At 38.4% G+C, this 19,564-nt stretch overlaps 1 protein-coding gene across 1 annotated transcript in view; it reads left to right on the forward strand.

Annotated features, from left to right (window-relative positions):
• Positions 1-1,332: 1,332 nt before the first annotated feature.
• Positions 1,333-19,564, forward strand: part of LOC138156932 (fibroin heavy chain-like) — a 20,000-nt gene continuing 1,768 nt past the window's right edge. Inside the window, exon 1 of the mRNA XM_069082407.1 lies at positions 1,333-1,401. Within this exon, the coding sequence (XP_068938508.1) occupies positions 1,333-1,401 (69 nt within the window). The remainder of the gene's footprint in view (positions 1,402-19,564) is intronic.

Raw genomic sequence — 19,564 nt, forward strand, 5'->3', positions numbered from 1 at the left:
GCTGTTTCAAGACCAAGGTGCCCTCAGGAAAAATGGTAACAATCCTCTACCCAGATCTCCTTTTACTTCTTATCAGTCTATCTATATTTCTAAGTTTTTTAAAAAAGGTCTAGAGTTAGGAACTGAACATGCATGCTATTTATCCTGTGTGTAGCTTGCTTTGTTTGCATGCAGTCTCCCTCATTAGAATGTAAGCTCCCTGAGGGCAGGGATTGTCTTTTGCTACTTTATATACTCCCAGCACTTAGCAAAGGTCCTGGTTCATAGCAGGTACTTAATAAATATTGATTGGTTGATATACACTCCAGAAAATCATTATTTTATATATATATATATATATATATATATATATATATACTCTCTAATTGGCTCTGCCTGCAACTCAAATTGAGCTGAGGGAAATAATTTCTTTCCCTTTTTTAGGGTAAAAAGTCTGTCCTTTTCAATTCAGAATTGCACATTCATAGGCAAACAAACTCATGGTAAATGACAATCTAAGTTTTAACAACCTAAAATAATATAGAAACAAAGGCAAGCAACTAATGAAAAAAAACTTCCAAAATATTGACTGCTTGGCTGTCATGCAAAAAGGAGACAAATGGTTTTCTTTTATATTATATCCCTTCTCCCAACAAATTGGAGGGGAAAACAGAAAGTAAGTGGTAGACAGGTATATAAAAGTGCTTCCTCACACCAGGAACCTAGGACCTTTAGAGCTCATGAGGTTGATTCCACACCTGGACACATCCTCTTCAAAACTATTCAGTTAGGGGAACACTAATGCATTGTTGGTAGAATTGTGAACTGATCCAACTATTCTGGAGAGCAATTTGGGACTATGTTCCAAAGGACAATAAAACTAGGCATCCTCTTTGATCCAGCAATTCCACTACCAGGTCTGTTTCCTAAAGAGATCATGAAAAGCGAAAAGGACCTACATGTACAAAAATACTGTATCAGCAATGCCATATTCACAATGCCTATGGAAATTACAGATATGCTGATATAATTATCCATCACAAAATACATCAGGCTTGCCATATGGGGGAATAAGCTAGAAAATTTATTAAAATACCAAAAGACTGAGTCCCAAAACCAGAAAGTGAAAGCCATCAGGGTAGTTATGAAATTGGCACAGGTAGATAAAGTAGAAAGCACCCACATTCTCAAGCCTTTAAAACAGAACAGGCTACCTCAGGCAAAGGTCCTCCTCTCCCCACTCACAGCAACCACCCAGCGTCCAGGAAGCGTGCTCCCAGCAGCTCTGGCCCCTGGCAGTCCTCAGCAGGAGTCCTTAGCAGAAATTCTGGCTGACTCAAAAAGGGCTTCGAGATGCCACCACCATTGCCTCTGCTGCTGCTGCTGCTGTCGCCGCCACTGCTAGCCACCGCAAGAACTCTAGTTTGGCTTCTGCTTCCTCTTGCTCAGCCCCTTCCTGCTACGTCAGTAAGTCCAATGGGGCATGGAAGATCTTTAAATCCCATAACCCTTACATTCAGCCCCAAGATCTTTCATATCCCTTACTTGGCAAAAATACAATAGGAATAAATGGTGTCAACAAAATTTCACAACAATATAACAAGAATAGCACACAATAAACACAGAAAACCATATTTTAGGGTGGGGCTTGAGCACAAGCTCCCCATCATTCCCCCCACCCCGAACAAATGGGGCCCCAAAATCTTGTGGTAAGGGGTGAAGATCTCTTCTTCTATGGCTACTTGCTGCTGAAATAGGATATAGAGCTGTCCCTGTCCTAAGGGGTCCCATTTGAGAGGTCAGTTCTTAATATGCTTGATGCCAGGTCCAAGGGTGACACATCACAGTTGCAGACAGAGGGTGACATCCAGCTTAAGCTATCAGGCATGGAAGATCTTTAAATCCCATAACCCTTACAAATACTCATAGCTGTTCTATTTGTGGTGGTAGAGAATTGGAAATTGAGGGGATGCCCATTAACTGGGGAATGGTCGAACAAGTTGCAGTATATAAATGTAATAAATCTTGTGCTATAAGAAATGAAGAACAGGAGGTTTTCAGAAAAACCTGAAAAGATTTACATGAACTGATGCAAAGTGAAGTGAGCAGAATTAGGAAAACATTGTACACAGTAATAGCAACATTGTGCAATGACCAACTATGATTGACTTAGCTCTTCTCAACAATACAATGATCCAGGAAAATTTGAAAAAACTCATTATGGAAAATGCTATCCGTATTTTAAAAAAAATCAATGGAGTCTTAATGCAGATTGAAGCATACTATTTTAATTTTTTAATTTTTGTGTGTTTTTTCCTTTTGTTCTATTTCTTCTTTCATAAGATGACTAATATAGAAATATGTTTTATGTGATTGCAAATACATACCCTATATCAAATTGCTTACCATCTTAGAGAGGGGAGAGGGGATGGGGGAAGGGAAAGAGGGAGAAAATTCAGAACTTCAAATTTAATTTTAATTATGAATATTAAAAATTTGTCTTTACATGTACTTGGAAAAAATAAAATACTATTTTAAAAAAATGTTCAATTACTTAGCCAAGAAAAAGAATACAGGAACAGAGCCAAGATGGCAGACTAAAAGCATGGACTTTGGGTAGCTAAGTGGCACAGTGAGTAAAGCGCCAGCCCCGGAGTCAGGAGGACCCGAGTTCGGTTCAGGCCTCAGACACTTAACACACACACACACACACAAGCTGTGTAACCTTGGGCAAGTTACTTAACCCCAATTGCCCTCCAAAAAAACAAAAAAAAAAATAAAAGCAGGGACTTGCTTGAGATCTCCCACAGATCCCCCCAAATATCTGTAAAAAATTACTCTAAACAAATACGTGAGCAGAAGAATCCACAAGATGACAAAATGAAACAAATTTCCTACCCAAGACAACCTGGAAGGTTAACAGGAAAGGTCTTTTGCACAGGGCTGGGAGAGGAGTGACATCCAGTATAGGCTGTGCCAGCGCAAACTGGGCACCAGCTAACCCAGAGCAGGCATCAAGGGACTGAATCACTGATAGCTGTGGCTATTTCCAGACTTCTCAACCTACAAATGCCAAAGACAACTTAGAAGGTCTTAGAAGAAGAAGGAAAGGTCTGTTGGACCTGGGTGAGAGAGGAGCACAGTCTGGCCCCAGTCCTGAGGTGGTGGTGTGGCAGTGGCAGCAGCTGATTCTGGGACTCTTAGCCCACAGACAGTAGGGAGATCAAGTAACTGATCAGAGAGGTATTGCAGAGAAATCTTTGCTGGTAGTGAGGCAGAATTCTCTTGCTTTGCCCATACTTGGATCTGGGTCATAGTCCTAGGTGGCAGTCCTACAGCGAGGAGGAATACTGGAGTGGCAGAACTTCCAAGACAGTTCCAAGACAGAAAAGAGTGCTTGTAGTCACTCATAGACCAGAGTACAGGCCAGGAGAGGAGTAAACATCTCTCCTTTGGTCATGCCATCTTGGAAGAATTGAAAATTTAAAGGAACCACAAAATGACAGAATGAAACAAATTTCCAGCCCAAGACAACCTGGAAGGTTGAGAGGAAAGGTCTGTTGGGCAGAGCTGGGAGAGAAGTGAAGTCCAGTGTAGGCTGTGCCAGCACAGATTGGGCACCAGTCTGAAAACTGCAGCTGAAAATGTTGCACAAAACCCCTGAAACTTGGTACAATACACCCTCCACACTGAAAGCAGAGTTATACTTTAACAAAAAGTTAAATAGTCAAGTAATTGACTGGGAAAATGAGCAAACAGTATAAAAAAAGCTCAGATTACAGAATTTTATTTTGGTGGCAAAGAAGATCAAAACATACAATCAGAAGAAGACAACAAAGTCAAAGATCCTACATTCAAAGCCTCCAAGAAAAATATGAATTGGTCTCAGGCTATGGAAGAGATCAAAAAGGATTTTGAAAATCAAGGAAGAGGGAGTGGCTAGGTGGTGCAGGAGGACCTGAGTTCAAATCTGGCCACAGACACTTAACACTTACTAGATGTGTGACCTTGGGCAAGTCACTTAACCCCAATTGCCCTACCTTCCCCCCCTCCAAAAAGCAAAAAAAAAAAAATCAAGAGAAGTAGAGGAAAAATTGGGAAGAAAAATGAGAATAATGAAAGAAAATCATGAAAAAATGAGTCAACAGCTTGCTAAAGGAGACCCCCCCAAAATACTTAAGAAAATAAAACCCTAAAAATAGACTAACCTAAATGTAAAAAAGAGGTCCAAAAAAACCAATAAGGAGAATGCCTTAAAAAGCAAAATTGACCAAATGGAAAAGGACGTCCAAAACTTCACTGAAGAAAATAATTCCTTCAAAATTAGAATGCAACAAATGGAAGCTAATGACTCTATGAGAAATCAAGAAATTATAAAACAAAACTAAAAGAATGAAAAAATAGAAGACAACATGAAATATCTCATTGGAAAAACCACTGACCTGGAAAATAGATCCAGTAGCAATAATTTAAAAATTATTGGACTACCTGAAAGCCATGATAAAAAAAAAAAGAGCCTAGACATCTTCTTTCAAGAAATTATCAAGGATTGGGGCAGACAGGTGGTGCAGTGAGTAAGAGTGCCGGCCCCAGAGTTGGGAGACCTGGGATCGGTTCCGGCCTCAGATACTTAGCACCCACACAAAATAACTGGCTGTGTAACCTTGAGCAAGTTACTTAACCCCAATTGCTTTAAAAAAATTATCAAGGAAAACTGCCCTGCTGTTCTGGAACCAGAGGATAAAATAGAAATTGAGATAGTCCACTGATCACCTCCTGAAAGATTCCAAAAGGAAAACTCCTAGGAATATTGTAGCCAAATTCCAGAGTTCCCAGGTCAAGGAAAAATATTGCAAGCAGCCGGAAAGAAACAATTCAAGTATTGCAGAAACACAATCAGGATAATACAAGATGTAGCAGCTTCTACATTAAGGGATCAGAAGGCTTGGAATATAATATTCCAGAAGTCAAAGGAGCTAGCATTAAAACCAAGAATCACCTACCCAGCAAAACTGAGTATAATCCTTCAGGGGGGGGGGGAATGGATATTCAATGAAATAGAGAACTTTCCAGCATTCTTGATGAAAAGATCAGAGCTGAATAGAAAATTTGACTTTCAAATACAAGACCCAAGAGAAGCATGAAAAGGCAAACATGAAAGAGAATACACACACACACACACACACACACACACACAGAAGGCACAGGATGAGCTGAATATGAAGAGATGATGTCTAAAAATAAAATTAAGGGGGTGAGAGAGAGGAAGGTACTGGGAGAAGAAGAAAGGGAGAAGTAGAATGGGGTAAATTATATCACTTAAAAGAGGCAAGAACAAGCTTTTACAGTAGAGGGGAAGAGGGGGGAGGTGAGAGGGAATTAGTGAACCTTACTCTTATCAGATTTGGCTTAAGGAGGGAATAACAAACACACTCAATAGGGTATGAACATTTATCCTACCCTACAGGAAAGTAGGGGAGAAGGGGATAAGAAAAGATAGGATGATAGAAGGGAGGCAGATTTGGGGAAGGGGTAATCAGAAGAAAACACTTTTGAGGAAGAACAGGGTCAAAAGAGAGAATAGAATAAATGAGGTGGGATAAGATGGAGGGAAATATAGTTAGTCTTTCACAACATGACTATTATGGAAATGTTTTTTGTTTTTTTGTTTTTGCTTTTTGGAGGAAAATTGGAGTTAAGTAACTTGCCCAAGGTTACAAGGCTAGTTTTTTTGTGTGGGTGTTAAGTGTCTGAGGCTGGAACCGAACTCTCATCCTCCTGACTCTGGCACAGGCACTTTACTCACTGCACCACCTAGCTGCCCCTATGGAAATGTTTTGCATGACTACGCACATATAACCTTTATTGAATTGTTTGGTTCTCAATGAGGGTGGATGGGGAGGGAGGAACAGAGACAATGTGGAAATCAAAGTTTTAAAAACAAATGTTAAAAATTGTTTTTACATGCAACTGGGAAATAAGATATACAGGCAGTGGGTACAGAAATCTATCTTGTCCTACAGGAAAATAGAAGGGGAAGGGGACAAAAAAAAGGGGTAGGGGGTGATAGAAGGGAGGGTAGATTGGGGGAAGGGGATTCAGAATGTACATTGGCTTGGAGTGGGGGGAGGGGAGAGATGGGGAGAAAATTTGGAACTGAAATATCTTGTGGAAGTGAATGTTGAAAATTAAAAATAAATAAATTAAATAAAGAATTTTTAAAAAGAAACAATATGGAAAAGGCACTTAGGGGACAAGATACAAGTTGTCTTGGGGGAGTCCCTCTTCTCTAACTGCTATTCCTCACTGAAAGTCTTACAGTTTCAAGATACTAACTTAAGGGTCAATGGAAGAGAGCAAGCCAGAAGTTATTTTTACTTTTATCTGATGAAGCAGGATTATTCCTCCTGCTGTCATGGTGTTATGGGAATGGGAATCTGAAGATCTTCCCTGCCCCTTGGCCCTTTGATAGGCTTAAGTGACTCTGAGAACCTTCCCTGATTTGAAAATATACTCTGCCCCCTAATAGGCTGAATGTGCTCACCTGGAGCCTGTGGAGGGAGGCTTGTTTTTCAGGAATGCCCATACCTTGTCACTTGTGATTGGGCAATGGGTCAATAGGGTTGTGACATTCTCTGACCCAGGAGAAGTATATATATACCCTGATGTGAGGTTTTGCTGTGGGGCTCACTTTGGGAAGAGTTGTGTGATTTGGCCAGATGAGACTCTGGGCAGCTGTTCAGGCACCCCCCCCTTTGAAAACCCAGATGTTGGTGCTTCCCTCTCTGGTAACTGACTAGGTATGGATGTAATGGTCAGACAGTGGGAAGCCCTGTCTGCTGATCTGTTTCACTGTCTGCTTGTAACTTCTATTTGTATTCTCTGAAGTTCAGGGTGTTGACTTTTTCCCCTGAACTAGGTAAAATGATATATGTTTTATTGATTAAAGTATGATTGTTAACCCATTTTGAGTTGCTTTCCTTTGGAGAAGCAGATCTAAGAACCTGTGTTGGCAGCCACCCTGGGTGTGCTAGGGTGCTTGCTGCTACACATGGGATGGGAGGAGGACTAAAGAATCATTCAGGGTTTGCCACATCATACCAAAATACCCTTTTAGGGTTCAGTCACTACATGATTGGAAGTAGCCATAGAGTTTGTTGTCTCTGATGCACCCAAATGCTGGGTCACATTGTCAATGGAGAACCTAAAAGTTCCTAGGGGAGCTCTGGCCACATGCTCCCTGAGATGGACCTAATAAGTCAATTCAATTTCTACTACATGAACAGAAAAACAATGACTAGCTAACAGACAATGTCACTTAGCATATACATGATAGCATATAAGCAAACAGAAATAAAGTACAAAATAATAAAACAGATACATAACTTGGAAGCCACACACACACACACATATAATCAACATACACAATTACATACAGGGCATATATTACATGGGCAAGCATTACAGTAATCTGGGTACATGTATAATCATTTTTCATGTTAGTTGATCCAAAGCGTAAGTAGATCTAGCTCTCTTGTAATCTGTTGACATTTTTGCATCACACTTTTGAGTTGGCTAATAGTATGAGCTGACCATCATCACGATAGGTTTATAGGTCTGGATTCCTAAATCTGAATTGTGAGGCCCCAGGTTGACAGGACTTCCTATAGATGAAATGCTAAGCAGGAAAACTATTGCCCTAGTTTCAGTCTGACTTGCAGTTTTCCTTAGATAAAGGCAAGGTTGTTGGATTACCTTAACACAGTGTCACCATCACTTTCTAAGTTATTGCCTAGTTCAGACAGTCTTTGTATAACTGGTGAATGTCATTTACTCACTCTGCTAATTACAATTTATTTCTTCATGCTGATCCAATAATCTAACAAACTTTCCTATGGGCAACAGATGAGTGTGATTAATTGTCTTTACAGAGTTCCCACCACTCTTTTGGGGTATTCTCTAAATAGGTAATTTGAAATATCTCTCAACAACTTGCCATGGACTAGTTTTCTGTGTGCTCACTAACTTGTGTATCCCTTAAATACCAAGCTTTCTCAATAACATTTTCTCTTTGCTGAAGGTCTAGGTCAGTGATGCTCAAAGAGTGGTTCAGGAATCCCTAAGGGATCCATGAGTGGATCCTCCCAAGAATCCCTGAGACTATTTCAGGGGATGCATCAGGTGAAAACTATTTTTATAACAGTATAAGGTGTTTTAATTTCCAATACATTAAATATCGATAGATAGAACCCATATAAACAAAATCTCTTGAAGGAAGATCCTCAATAATATTTAAGAGTATAAAGAAGTCATGACACCAAAAAATTTGAGAACTTCTAGTCTGGGAAATAAATTTAATCATCACACCATCATTTGTTTCTGTCAAGGTTTTTCTAAGCTAAAGTGATGGCTAATTGGTAAGTTTCTCTCAGCCTCCCTCTCAATTTATTATGAGTATCTGCATACTCTCTATCTCCTGAAACTGAAATGCACAGGTCATCAGGTAGGTGTGGTTTCTGCCTTAGCATCAGAAAATTATAATGTAACCCTGTAGTATCATTTACAATTGAGTTTAGGAACATACTAGGGATGCTAAATGTTGCCTTCACTGAGATTTTTTTTTTATATAGGTCTCAGTGTTCCTTACACATTCATCATTTTTCAATTGGATTGTAGGTTTCTTTGGGACCAGGGTTCTTTAGCATTTCTTTGAGTAGCTCGTTCTGGAAGTTGCTGCTGTCAAATCCTTCTGCAACTAAGCTTTCCTGTTCCTGGTTAGGGATACCTGGGTACCTGGTGAAATGATTAGTTACTATCACCAAGATAGGACATGTTATCACTACCTATCTTATTCTAGAGATTAAAAAAAGTAAGACAAGTCTAAAGTAGTTTCCATTCTCCAAATATGCAGCATGAGAAAAGTATTACTTTTCTTTGCATTCACTGAGCACAACTCTCACACTTTTTAATGATATCTGTTGCAATACTGGGCCAGAAAAATCATTAAAAAAAATAGCTCCAGTTTTCTGTCTTGCCCTGTTGGCCAAAGACATCATGTTGTGGCCAGAGAGCACTAGGATCCAAGTAGAAGTGATTGCTTCCAGGGACCATGAATGGGATCAGTTACAGTTCAATACATCACTCTACTGAATAGGCCCAATGTCTGCAATGGTCTCAATAGTCATGTGCCCTATAAGGAGTGGAACCTAAGGTCTTTAGTCTTATTCTTTCCCTCTTGCCTTGTATTATTTCCTGGCATCCTCCATCTGCTGTCTGCTGTCATTGTCAATCATCTACTATGAAACAAAGTTCACATATGCTGCTGGCATTGCTGGTGGAAGTTCCAAAGTCTCTGCTGTACCTAATTGTGGACTAGCTTCCTGAAAATTCCCTTAGCTGCCTCCTTAGGTATCTCCATAGCCTTTTTACCTTGTATCCCCTAGGAGAGGAGGTTATATACCATGTTCCTGTAACTTCTTAATCAACCAGTAGTTCTAGAGGCACGTAGGTGTTGAAGGGATAGAGATAGGTTTACAATCAGGAAGACCTGAGTTCAAATCCTGCCACAGACACTAATTGTGTAACCCTGGGCAAAGCATTAATATCTCTAAGCCTGTTTCATCATTTGTGAAATGAGTATAACAATGGCATACATCTCTTAGTATGGTTGTGAGGATCAGGAGAGATGGTATGTAAAGTAACTTGTAAACCTTAAAAGCACTAAATAAATACTACATATTATTATTATAAAGAGTAACTATCTGATACATACATATACATATATATATTTTAAACCTACTTATTATTTACCTTCTATTTGTATTCTCTGTTCAACTAGATATTCTATAAAAGAAGGGATGACAGCTGAGCAAATTGAGGATAAGGAACTAAAATGATACCTGCCATACAAATGTAGAAATGCCAATTCGTTTGACAAAAATGTCTTTCCATGTGATGAACACACTTCTAGACACAATGGAATATCCAAAGAAGCATAAGATCTGGTCTTATTTTTTCAGGAAAACACATACATGAAACAGTTAAATAACAACACATCAGATGCTCTAAAAAAACCCACAAACATTAGCTTTGAGTAAATTTGTCACTTCCTATTAGTCAGTAATCTTACTGATGATCATCTTTTCCCATTTTTAACCTTGAGTCAACAAAACCAGAAACATTTTAAGCATGATTGTCATGTATTGTAGATATTATGACAGAACATTTTCATGGGGATTCTGTCTCAGAGCAAACTAGGACATTCATGAATGGATTTTGAATTCAAAGCAGAGTCAATTTTTACATAGCTATATGATATGCTGTCATGGTGCCATATTAATTACATGAATAAATATTAACTTTATGGTGAGAAGTTGAAATATCAAGTTGTAATTCTAACTACTTATCATCATAATACTATTCTTAAGAAGCATAAAGTAAAAACAGTGTCTATTAGGAAAACACCACTTTAAAGCTTTGATTTCTATCTAAAATTTCTATCCCAATATAAAAATTCTTCAAGATTCCTCACAAGATATCAAAACAGAAATAATCTTGTTTCACCACTCTCTGATCATAAAAATAAGGCCCCAAACTGGGAAAAATATGCTTCAATGGAAGTGTTTGCCACTGTGAAGGAGCAGATCCAATTTAGAGCTGAAGTTAAAGAGGAATTCCCTGTGTGTGGCAAGATGTCCCAGATAATCCTATTTGTGGATGACATTGTGCTGGTTGCATCAAGCTCTGGACCATTGTAGAATCTTTGGGAAGACAACTGTAAATACTTAAGAAGGTTTGGTCTGATCATCCACACAAGAAAGACCAGGTACATGAAGAATGTCTGTTTCTCAGATTATGATAAGCAGTTGTATGGGCAATGTATGTAGCTTGTCTGTTAACAGCTATATCTGGAACAAACAGTATAAATGGATAACAAGTTGGGCCCAGAATTAAACAGAAAAAGATAGAGGATTGATTGATTTCAGGAAATATCAAAGCTCTTCAAATGAGACTAAGTTTTTCCTGGATACAAATGCTGCAGAGGTTATATCCCATGAAGCATGAGTGGAAATAGGGAGCATGTGCCAGACCTCTCCTAGAAACTTACTTCAAGAGACACGTGATTCAGTGCTGAAATGCCTTGTCCTTTTTGGCCACTGAGCAGAAAGAGTTGCTAACTCAATGTCTTCAAAAGGGGTGATCTGCTTTCTGCCCCACTCCTCCCTTTCATCTATCTATCCTATTAGTACTATTGGACTCTCTCACTGGAGGAGTAGAAGAGATGATTGGTGTCCTTCCCTCATCCTGGCTGCATGAACACATGTCCTTCCTGGACAAATCTGAACCTGGATATCAGAGCCTTAATTGCCTATTCTGCATTGTTTTTTCTTTTGTTGATCACAGGTGGACAACTACTAAATCTGAGGCAGACACTTCCAGTTTTGGAGGCTACTTTGTGAATCTGGGCGATCTGGAGATCCTGGCTCCTCAGTGAGAAAGTGTCTACTCTACACAGTACAGTGCTTCTTGGAGGAAATGTACCAACAACATGATATTCACAGCACCCATGGTGGCTATGAATATACTGGTGTAGTTGTGAATCACAAAATGTAACAGGCTCTCCACATGAAGGACAGAACCAAAGCCTTTATTCAGATACCAGGAAACTGAGTCCCCAAACCAGAAAGTCAAAGTCATTACAGTAACCATGAAGTTGGTACACATAGTCAATGCAGCAAACACCCACAGTATCAAGCCTTCAAAACAAGCAAGGATCCTCCTCTTCTCACTCCCTCCCTCAAACAAGGATCCTTCTTTCCTCACCCCAGTAGCTCCTCAGCCTCCACGCGGCTTGCTCCCAGCAGTTCTGGTTCCTGGCACTTCTGGCCAGCTTTCAGAAGTTCTCAGCAGCTCTGGCTGGCTCTCAGAAGTTCTCAATTCAGTTCTCAGAAGAAGTTCTGGCTCTCTAGCTTGGGCTTTTCTTTATATATGGTATTAGCTCCTCCTTGTTCTGCCCCTTCCTGTTACATCAGCAAGTTCATCCCACTGCAGGATTCACAAGTTCTGGATCTTAATACTTGACACAATCATGAACTTGAAACAAGGTGCTAAGTACCTGTTTGCTTGCCAATACAAGGGGCATGGAAGATCTTCAAATCCCATTACCATTACAAAAGGATAACTACTTGCTGAGGAAATAAGGCCTGACTTGTCCAAAAAAAGACCTGGTAGGTATTGCTTGGACAATGAAGAGTTTGGTGAAATGTAAACTGTTTATTCTGCAGTTTCATAAACTGATTCATATCCTAGGGTTTAAGTCTCAACTTCTCAAGGGAGTATAACAGTGGTTATATTATTGCATTCTATTTTAAGTATTTGTTTTCCTTCCTTCCTTCTGTCCTTCCTTGCTTCCTCTCTTCCTCCCTCCCTCTTTCTTTCTTTTTTTTAAAGAATTTCTTCAATAAGTAGCCATCTTATACAAGATCAACAATATACACTAAATACTTTTCTACTCACCTTTGGAGAGACCCAAGACATGAGCCTAAATCTAAGTGTTAAATAATTCTTCTCTAGGATTGAAGGTGGTATGAAGAGCCAAAGAGATTGAAAAAGAATTGAATCCCTCCCTTTAGAAGTCAGATCTCCCATGACCGAACCCAGTTTAGATACATTCATGGGGTCAGAGCTGAAGGGGACCCCTTAGAAGTAGAAAGGGTGCTCCAATCCTCTGTCCTTGGCCCAGCAGCAGAAGTTGTTATTGCTACACCAAAGCCCACCTTTTAAATCCCAACATTCTACTGGTGGTATTATACGGTTGTGAGACATGGAGCAGAACAGTCTCTGAAGAAGTGAAAATAAACATCACACAGATGGCCATGGAAAAGCTCGTGGAGTGTGGATGTGGGGTAAACAGGCTCCAGCCTGTGAGGAACTTTGAAGAACAGGAATGAAACATGTTGCTAAAGAAATATATGGTAGGAAAAAAGGTGGCCTGGCCAGATGGTGAAGGCTAGTAACAGTAGTAGATAATGTGAATGTTTCACTTCTATTCATGTGATGTTAGGAGAAACTGAGGAAGGGTTCCAGAACACTGGATAAACACTCTGGGAGGTAATGGACAAGAATCTCGTTGTAGGGTTGGACGGGTTGCAATCTACAGCACTGGAAAGAACATTCATATCAATGAGATGACTGATCCATGTGACTATCTGAGTATATGCTACATAGATAGAAAAAAAATGAATTTAAGTAAATGAAAGAATAAGTTTAATTTTGGAAGAATAGAAAAGAATAGAATTTCTACAAAAGTCCCTACTCAAAGCATTAATTGTGGTATAGAGGTGACTTTGTATTCTCGAAGGTCATGCCAATGGAGTACAAGTTCTGGCAGGGCTTGAAAAGTTTCCAGTCAGGTTCTGGCTTATTATCAGTAAGTTGTCCTCTGAGTAATGAAATCTTTGGTCACTGGCAATGAGGAAAATGACAAAATGTCCTTTAGTTGTGTGCAGCCCATTTATGCTTCTCCAGTAATGCTGGCAAATATGGTGGAAAGGCGGGGCAGGAGCAGGGATGTGCAGGCAAATATTTAATAAAGGACTTTCTTGAAGAAAATTTATGCACAATACACTCTTAATGCATTATTGACATTTCCTCCATTCCTTTTTAAGTTTAGACAATCAACAAAACAACAAACAACTTTTGATTTGTAGCATTTGCCCATTTCTGAGGTGTAAATGCTCACACTGAAAATTTAATGGTTCTCTTGAGTTGATATGAGCTGGTTCTATTACATTTCTGCATAAATGGTGCTAATGACCAATTTCTAGAACCTCCATAAACATGAGTTTAACCAACGTTACTTCAAATTCTTAATTTAATTTTTTTGTTTTTTTTTTTTTTGCTTTTTGCATAGGGGAAAGCAGGGCAATTGGAGTTAAGTGACTTGCCCAAGGCCACACAGCTAGTAAGTGTTAAGCGTCTGAGGCCGATTTGAACTCATGTCCTCCTGACTCCAGGGCTGGTGCTCTATTCACTGTGCCACCAAGCCACCCTTCAGATTCCTGTCTGATGACTAAATGAATGTAGCAATGGAGGAATATGAATCATATCAATATTAAGAGCTATGGAAAAAAGAATTGAAAAGAGAATTAATAGCTTGACACAAGAGGTACAGAACTTTACCCAAACAACAAGTGTTCAACTTGTTTAAAATTAAAATGAATCAAATAGAAGTTAATGACTCTGTAAGACAACAAGAACTACTAAAATGAAGTCAAATAACCAAAAAAAGAAGAAAATGTAAAACATCTCATATCAAAAACATGTAACCTGAAAAATTGATCTTTCAGAGAGATAATTTAAGAATCTTTGGACTCTGGATGTCATATTTTAAGAAATCATAAAGGGGAACTGCTCAGATCTCTAGAACGAGAGGACAAAGTGAAAATAGAAAGAATACACTAGGTTACCTCTTGAAAGAAACCCCAAATTACAAATTCCCAGGAACATAATAGCTCAACTCCAGAGCTTCTAGTCAAAGGAAAAAAAATACTGAAAGATTTCAAGAATCTAGAAACCACAGTCAGGATCACCCAAGGTTTATCAGCCAGTTATAGGAGTAGGGAGCTTGGAAAACATTCCAGAAGGCAAAAGACACATGCTTAAAACCAAGAATAACTTACTCAGCAAAACTGAGTATAATCCATCAGGGGAAAAAGTAGATTTGTAATGAAATATAGGACTTCTAAGCATTCCTAATGATGAGACCAGAGCTGCATAGGAACTTTGAAGTACAAACACAGAAAAATAAAAAAATAAAAAGGTCAACGTGAATAAGAAAAAGAACTAAATAAGGATGAACTATGTTCATTCTAATGTGGGAAGATGATACATGTCCCTTCAGAATCCTGTCATTATCAGGGGTCATAGACAGAAGACCCGAGAGTGTATTTTTTTTATGTTCTGATGATCTTTAAAGATGAAAAAAGCAGGTGTGAAGGACGCACTAGGGGATAAAAATGGAGAGAGAAAGGGTAGAGGAAATTATTCCACATAATTTGGGTGTACAAGTAGAAGACAATACCAACAAGGAACAAGGGGAGAGGAAGTAGGACACTTAAAACTGACTTTCACCTGAACAAGTCAAAGAATATACACATGGAATACATTTCAATCAGTAAAGAAACAGAAAGGAAATGAGAGAAGGGAGAATGGAGAATATATTAAGGGAGGAATTAACTTAGGCAAAACAAACTATAGCCATGGAAGGTGGATCTCAAGAAAGTCTGGATGGATAGGTAGGTGGAGCAGTGGATAGAGTGCTGGGCTAGAGTCAGGAAGAAATGAATTTAAATCTGACCTCAGACACTTCCTAGCCAAGTGACCCTGGGCAAGTCACTTAACTCTGTTTGCCTTAGTTTCCACACCTATAAAATTAGCTGGAGAAGAAAATGGCAAACCACTCCAGTATCTTTGCCAAGAAAACCCCCAAAGGGGTCACAGAGTCAGACATAACTGACAATGACTAAACAAAGGAAAAAAAGTATATTTTAATTGAAAAAATAAAGTTAAAAAATGAGGGTATAAGTTGAATGTAGCTGGGAAAAAAATCTTTGCAGTAAATTTCTCTATCAAAGGTTTAAAAAATATTAAGGAATTGATTTAAATTTATAACACTGAAAGCTATTTTCATTTTCAAAGGAAGAAATTCAAGCTATCCGTAACCATATGAAAAATGCTTCAAATCACTAATTATTATTAATTATAGCAAAATGCAAATTAAAGTAGCTCTGAGGTTCCATCATACGTTCTTCATATTGGCAAAATTAATAAAAAAAGAGAAATTGACAAATGTTGGGGAGTTTTCAGGAACATAGGCTTGTTAAAAACACCCCTGATAGAGCTGTGAATTAGTCTAGCCATTTGGGATAGCAATTTGGAACTATGCCTTAAGCTTTGCATAAACTTCAACCCAGAGATACCACTACTAAACCTGTACATCAAAGAGATCAAAGAAAGAGGAAAAGGACTCATATGTACAAGAAATATTTATAGCAGCTCTATTTTTGTAGTGGCAAAGAACTGGAAACAAAGTGGATACTCATTAAACAGAGAACAAATTATATGTGAATGTAATGGAATATCATTGTGTTATAATAAGAAATGAAGAGGTTTTTGAGAAACCTGGGAGGACTTGTACAAACTGAGAGGGAAGTGAGTAGAATCAGGAGAAAAATTTATATAATAACAAAATTATAAAGACAATTTTGAAAGATTTAAGAATTCTGATCAATGCCATGATCAACCATAATTCCAAAAGACTGACGATGAAGAATACTACCTACTTCCTGACAGAGAGGTGATGGATTCAGAATGCAGAACAAGATATACATTTTTATGTGGCCAATGTGGGAATTTATTTTGCTTGACTATACATATTTCCTTCAAGGGTTTTATTTTTCTTTTCTTCAGTGTGGAGTGGCTTAGTATGTGAGTTGGGGAGAAAAAATGCTTGTTAGTGGAAAAAAAATTAAAATTATAGTTTATTGGAATAATCTTAACTAATTTTGAGGACATTGTTGAATATTCTACGGAAGAAATATTCTATGGAAGACTACACTTTTATGATCAAGTAATCAATAAACACTTAAACACCTAATATATGCCAAACACTGCTAGAAGCTGGGGATACAAAAAAAAAAAAAAGAAAATACACAGTATCTACCTTTGAGTAGCTTAGAGTCTACCGGAGGAAATAAGCTATACACATAAAGTACATACAAAATAAATGCAAGGTAATTTCAAGAAGAGGAGGCACTGGCAACTGGGAGGATCAGGAAAACATTTCATTTAGGAGATGGTATTTGAGAAAAGCTTCAAAGGAAACTAGAAACTCTAAGAAGCAGAGGTAAAATGGGATGAGGGAGGTACATTCAAGGCATGAGGGCACGTGCAAAGGTACAGACCTGTAAGGTGGAATGTTAAATTATGTGTGAAGGAACAAGAAGGCCAGATTAGTTGTACTTAGAGATCCTGAAAGGAAATAATGTGTAATAAACTTGGAAGGGTAGGTCATGCAATTGATTGAAAGGTACAGAGAAACTTTGTATTGTACTCATCTGCTGATTTTTAAAAAATCACTTTTCATCACCTTAAAGCCTCTCCTGCAACAAGATGTCTCTGAAGTATGCATGTTAGAAATTATATATTATTCCTTAAAAGATATAAGGGATAACTTCATTCAATGAACCTCTGATTATTAATACCAAGATAAGGACTGGACATCTGAGATGATGAGATTTCTTCTACCAATGTAAGTTTGTCCCTTCTCTGCAACACAGTCTTAGAAAGTTGCCTAGATGTTAAGTGATTTGCACAGGGTCACAGGCAGTATGCCCAGTGATGACATTTGAACCCAGGGCTCTGAGGCTAGCTAGCCCTCTATCCACTATGCCATTGTTGTTGCCTTGTTGTGCAGTCATGACCAACTCTTCACGACCCCACACACAAGGTCTTCCATATTGTCCATGGGCTTTTCTCAGAAACCAATGGAGTGGTTTCTCCAATGGCACTCCTTTTGTCAGAATTCTCCATTATGACCTGTCCATCTTGGGTAACTTCATACATCATTGCTCATAGTGAAACTATGTCCCCCAGAGTTATGCAAGCCCCTCTGCCACAACAAGGCAGTGAACCAGGAGGGCACAACTATGCCATGTGGCCTCACTATGAATATCAAATGAAGCTTAAAAGAGAGATATGTTTGTCAAAGCTGTTGGCACTGTCATGACAGATTTCCAGAACTGAGTGGAAGAAGATGGTGATCTTATAGATGGTGACATTGTTCCTTAAAATTTACATAGCACTTTCTAAATGTGACCTCATTTGATCCCCACAACTGTGAGGCAGATATTATCTCAATTTACAGATGAAACTGAGGATGAGAGAGGTTGTAACTTCTCAAGTTTACACATCTAGAAAGTTCCTGAGGCAAGATTCAAACTCATATCTTCCTCACTCCAAGTCCAACATTCTATGCACTTTAGGTCACCTTGTAGATGACTATTAAGACCAGGAACACTATACATGTAAATGGGATCCAAAATCCCTCAAAAGAGCTTGTGCTATTTATCAATATAGAAAAAAGAAAAGATTAAGAATGCCTATTTTCTAAATGATATAGTGAGATAGTCTATCACCACACACACACACACACACACACACCTTGGAGAGACAATTCAGACAATGGGGATGGAATGGAGAGCAATAGAATTGAACAGGAATAAGAGCAAGCTAAGGAGATTGTTGTTTTTAATGACCTCTAACTTCTCCATAAAACAAAACTCAATATTCTTTTAGTGATATTATATGTCTGTGATCATGGAGTATCATATTTTCCAAAGAATAAAAATTATGGGTCATACATCACAAAAAAAGCATTATATAAAAGCAGTGCAAAATATAAAAAGTGATCTTTTATACTTCATTACATATAAAAGTGATGTATAATAGCTAATATTTATATACCAGTTGAGGATGTACAAAGTGCTTTTCATATGTTATCCCATTTGATACTCAACTCAACTCAATATAAAAATAGCATTTTACAGATCCCAGCTTCTCTGAGGCAGGATTTGAATTCAATGTCTTCCTGACTCCCAACTTCAGAACTGTATCCACTGTACCACCTAGTTTCCTAATGAGACATAAGAAAGTCCACTGATCCATGTAGCAAAAGTGAGGGATAACAGAAGGTATTGGAAAATAGAAATACAAGACTGTCCCCCACAATTATTCATAGGTTAAGAGACTTAGCTGAAGGCCCCTGGCACACTGGGTACAAGGAGGATTGCTTAAAAGGAGGCACAGGCAACCAGCAATTGTACTAAGTGAGAAAGTGCAGGAGTTGTGATTTGTTTTGTGGAGGGAGAAGTCATATAGCTGACAGCACAGATTCTGTGAATCACTGAATTGGTGACCCCTGAATTTTGTTACATTTCATGATGAGAGCAATTTATTTTGCATTTTAATTTTGTACCTTTGTGCAACCTCCAATTGTTCCTTCAAACTATTCAACTGAACACCAAATATAACTAAAAACTGTTTTCACTAGTTCCTCTTTCTGCCATGGTTAAGTTTGCATTCTAAAATTTTGCCTTTAGTTTTGATTTGTACTGGTATCACTATCACTTATGTACACATTTTAACTCATTTGATCCTTAAAACCTTTTGAGTTGGGGAGGGGGTGGTGTGATGCAGTTTTTATTTTCCCCACGAGGATGAAAATGAGACTTTTCTTTGCCTTAAGTAAGTCTCTAAGTCAGTGCTTTTTCAACTACTTTATAGATACCATTTGATATAAACAGGATTCCTGAATTCGTTGGCATTTAATAATAATATAATGAAATAATATGATATAATAAAATGCAGCTAAGACTTGGAGTAAGAGAGGAAAATCCCTTAATAGAATGATACGATATAAAGTTGGAAGGTACTTTTGAGGTCACTTAGTCCAACCCCATTCAACAGATGAGGAAACAGGGCTCGGGAGGTGGTTCAAGGTCACATGGCCAGTACTGGAGGCCAA

This window comes from Petaurus breviceps, unplaced genomic scaffold (genome assembly GCF_028583685.1).
Source record: "Petaurus breviceps papuanus isolate PSGF00001 unplaced genomic scaffold, PetGlider_PUasm1.0 164, whole genome shotgun sequence".
In the NCBI taxonomy this organism is placed as follows: Eukaryota; Metazoa; Chordata; class Mammalia; order Diprotodontia; family Petauridae; genus Petaurus; species Petaurus breviceps.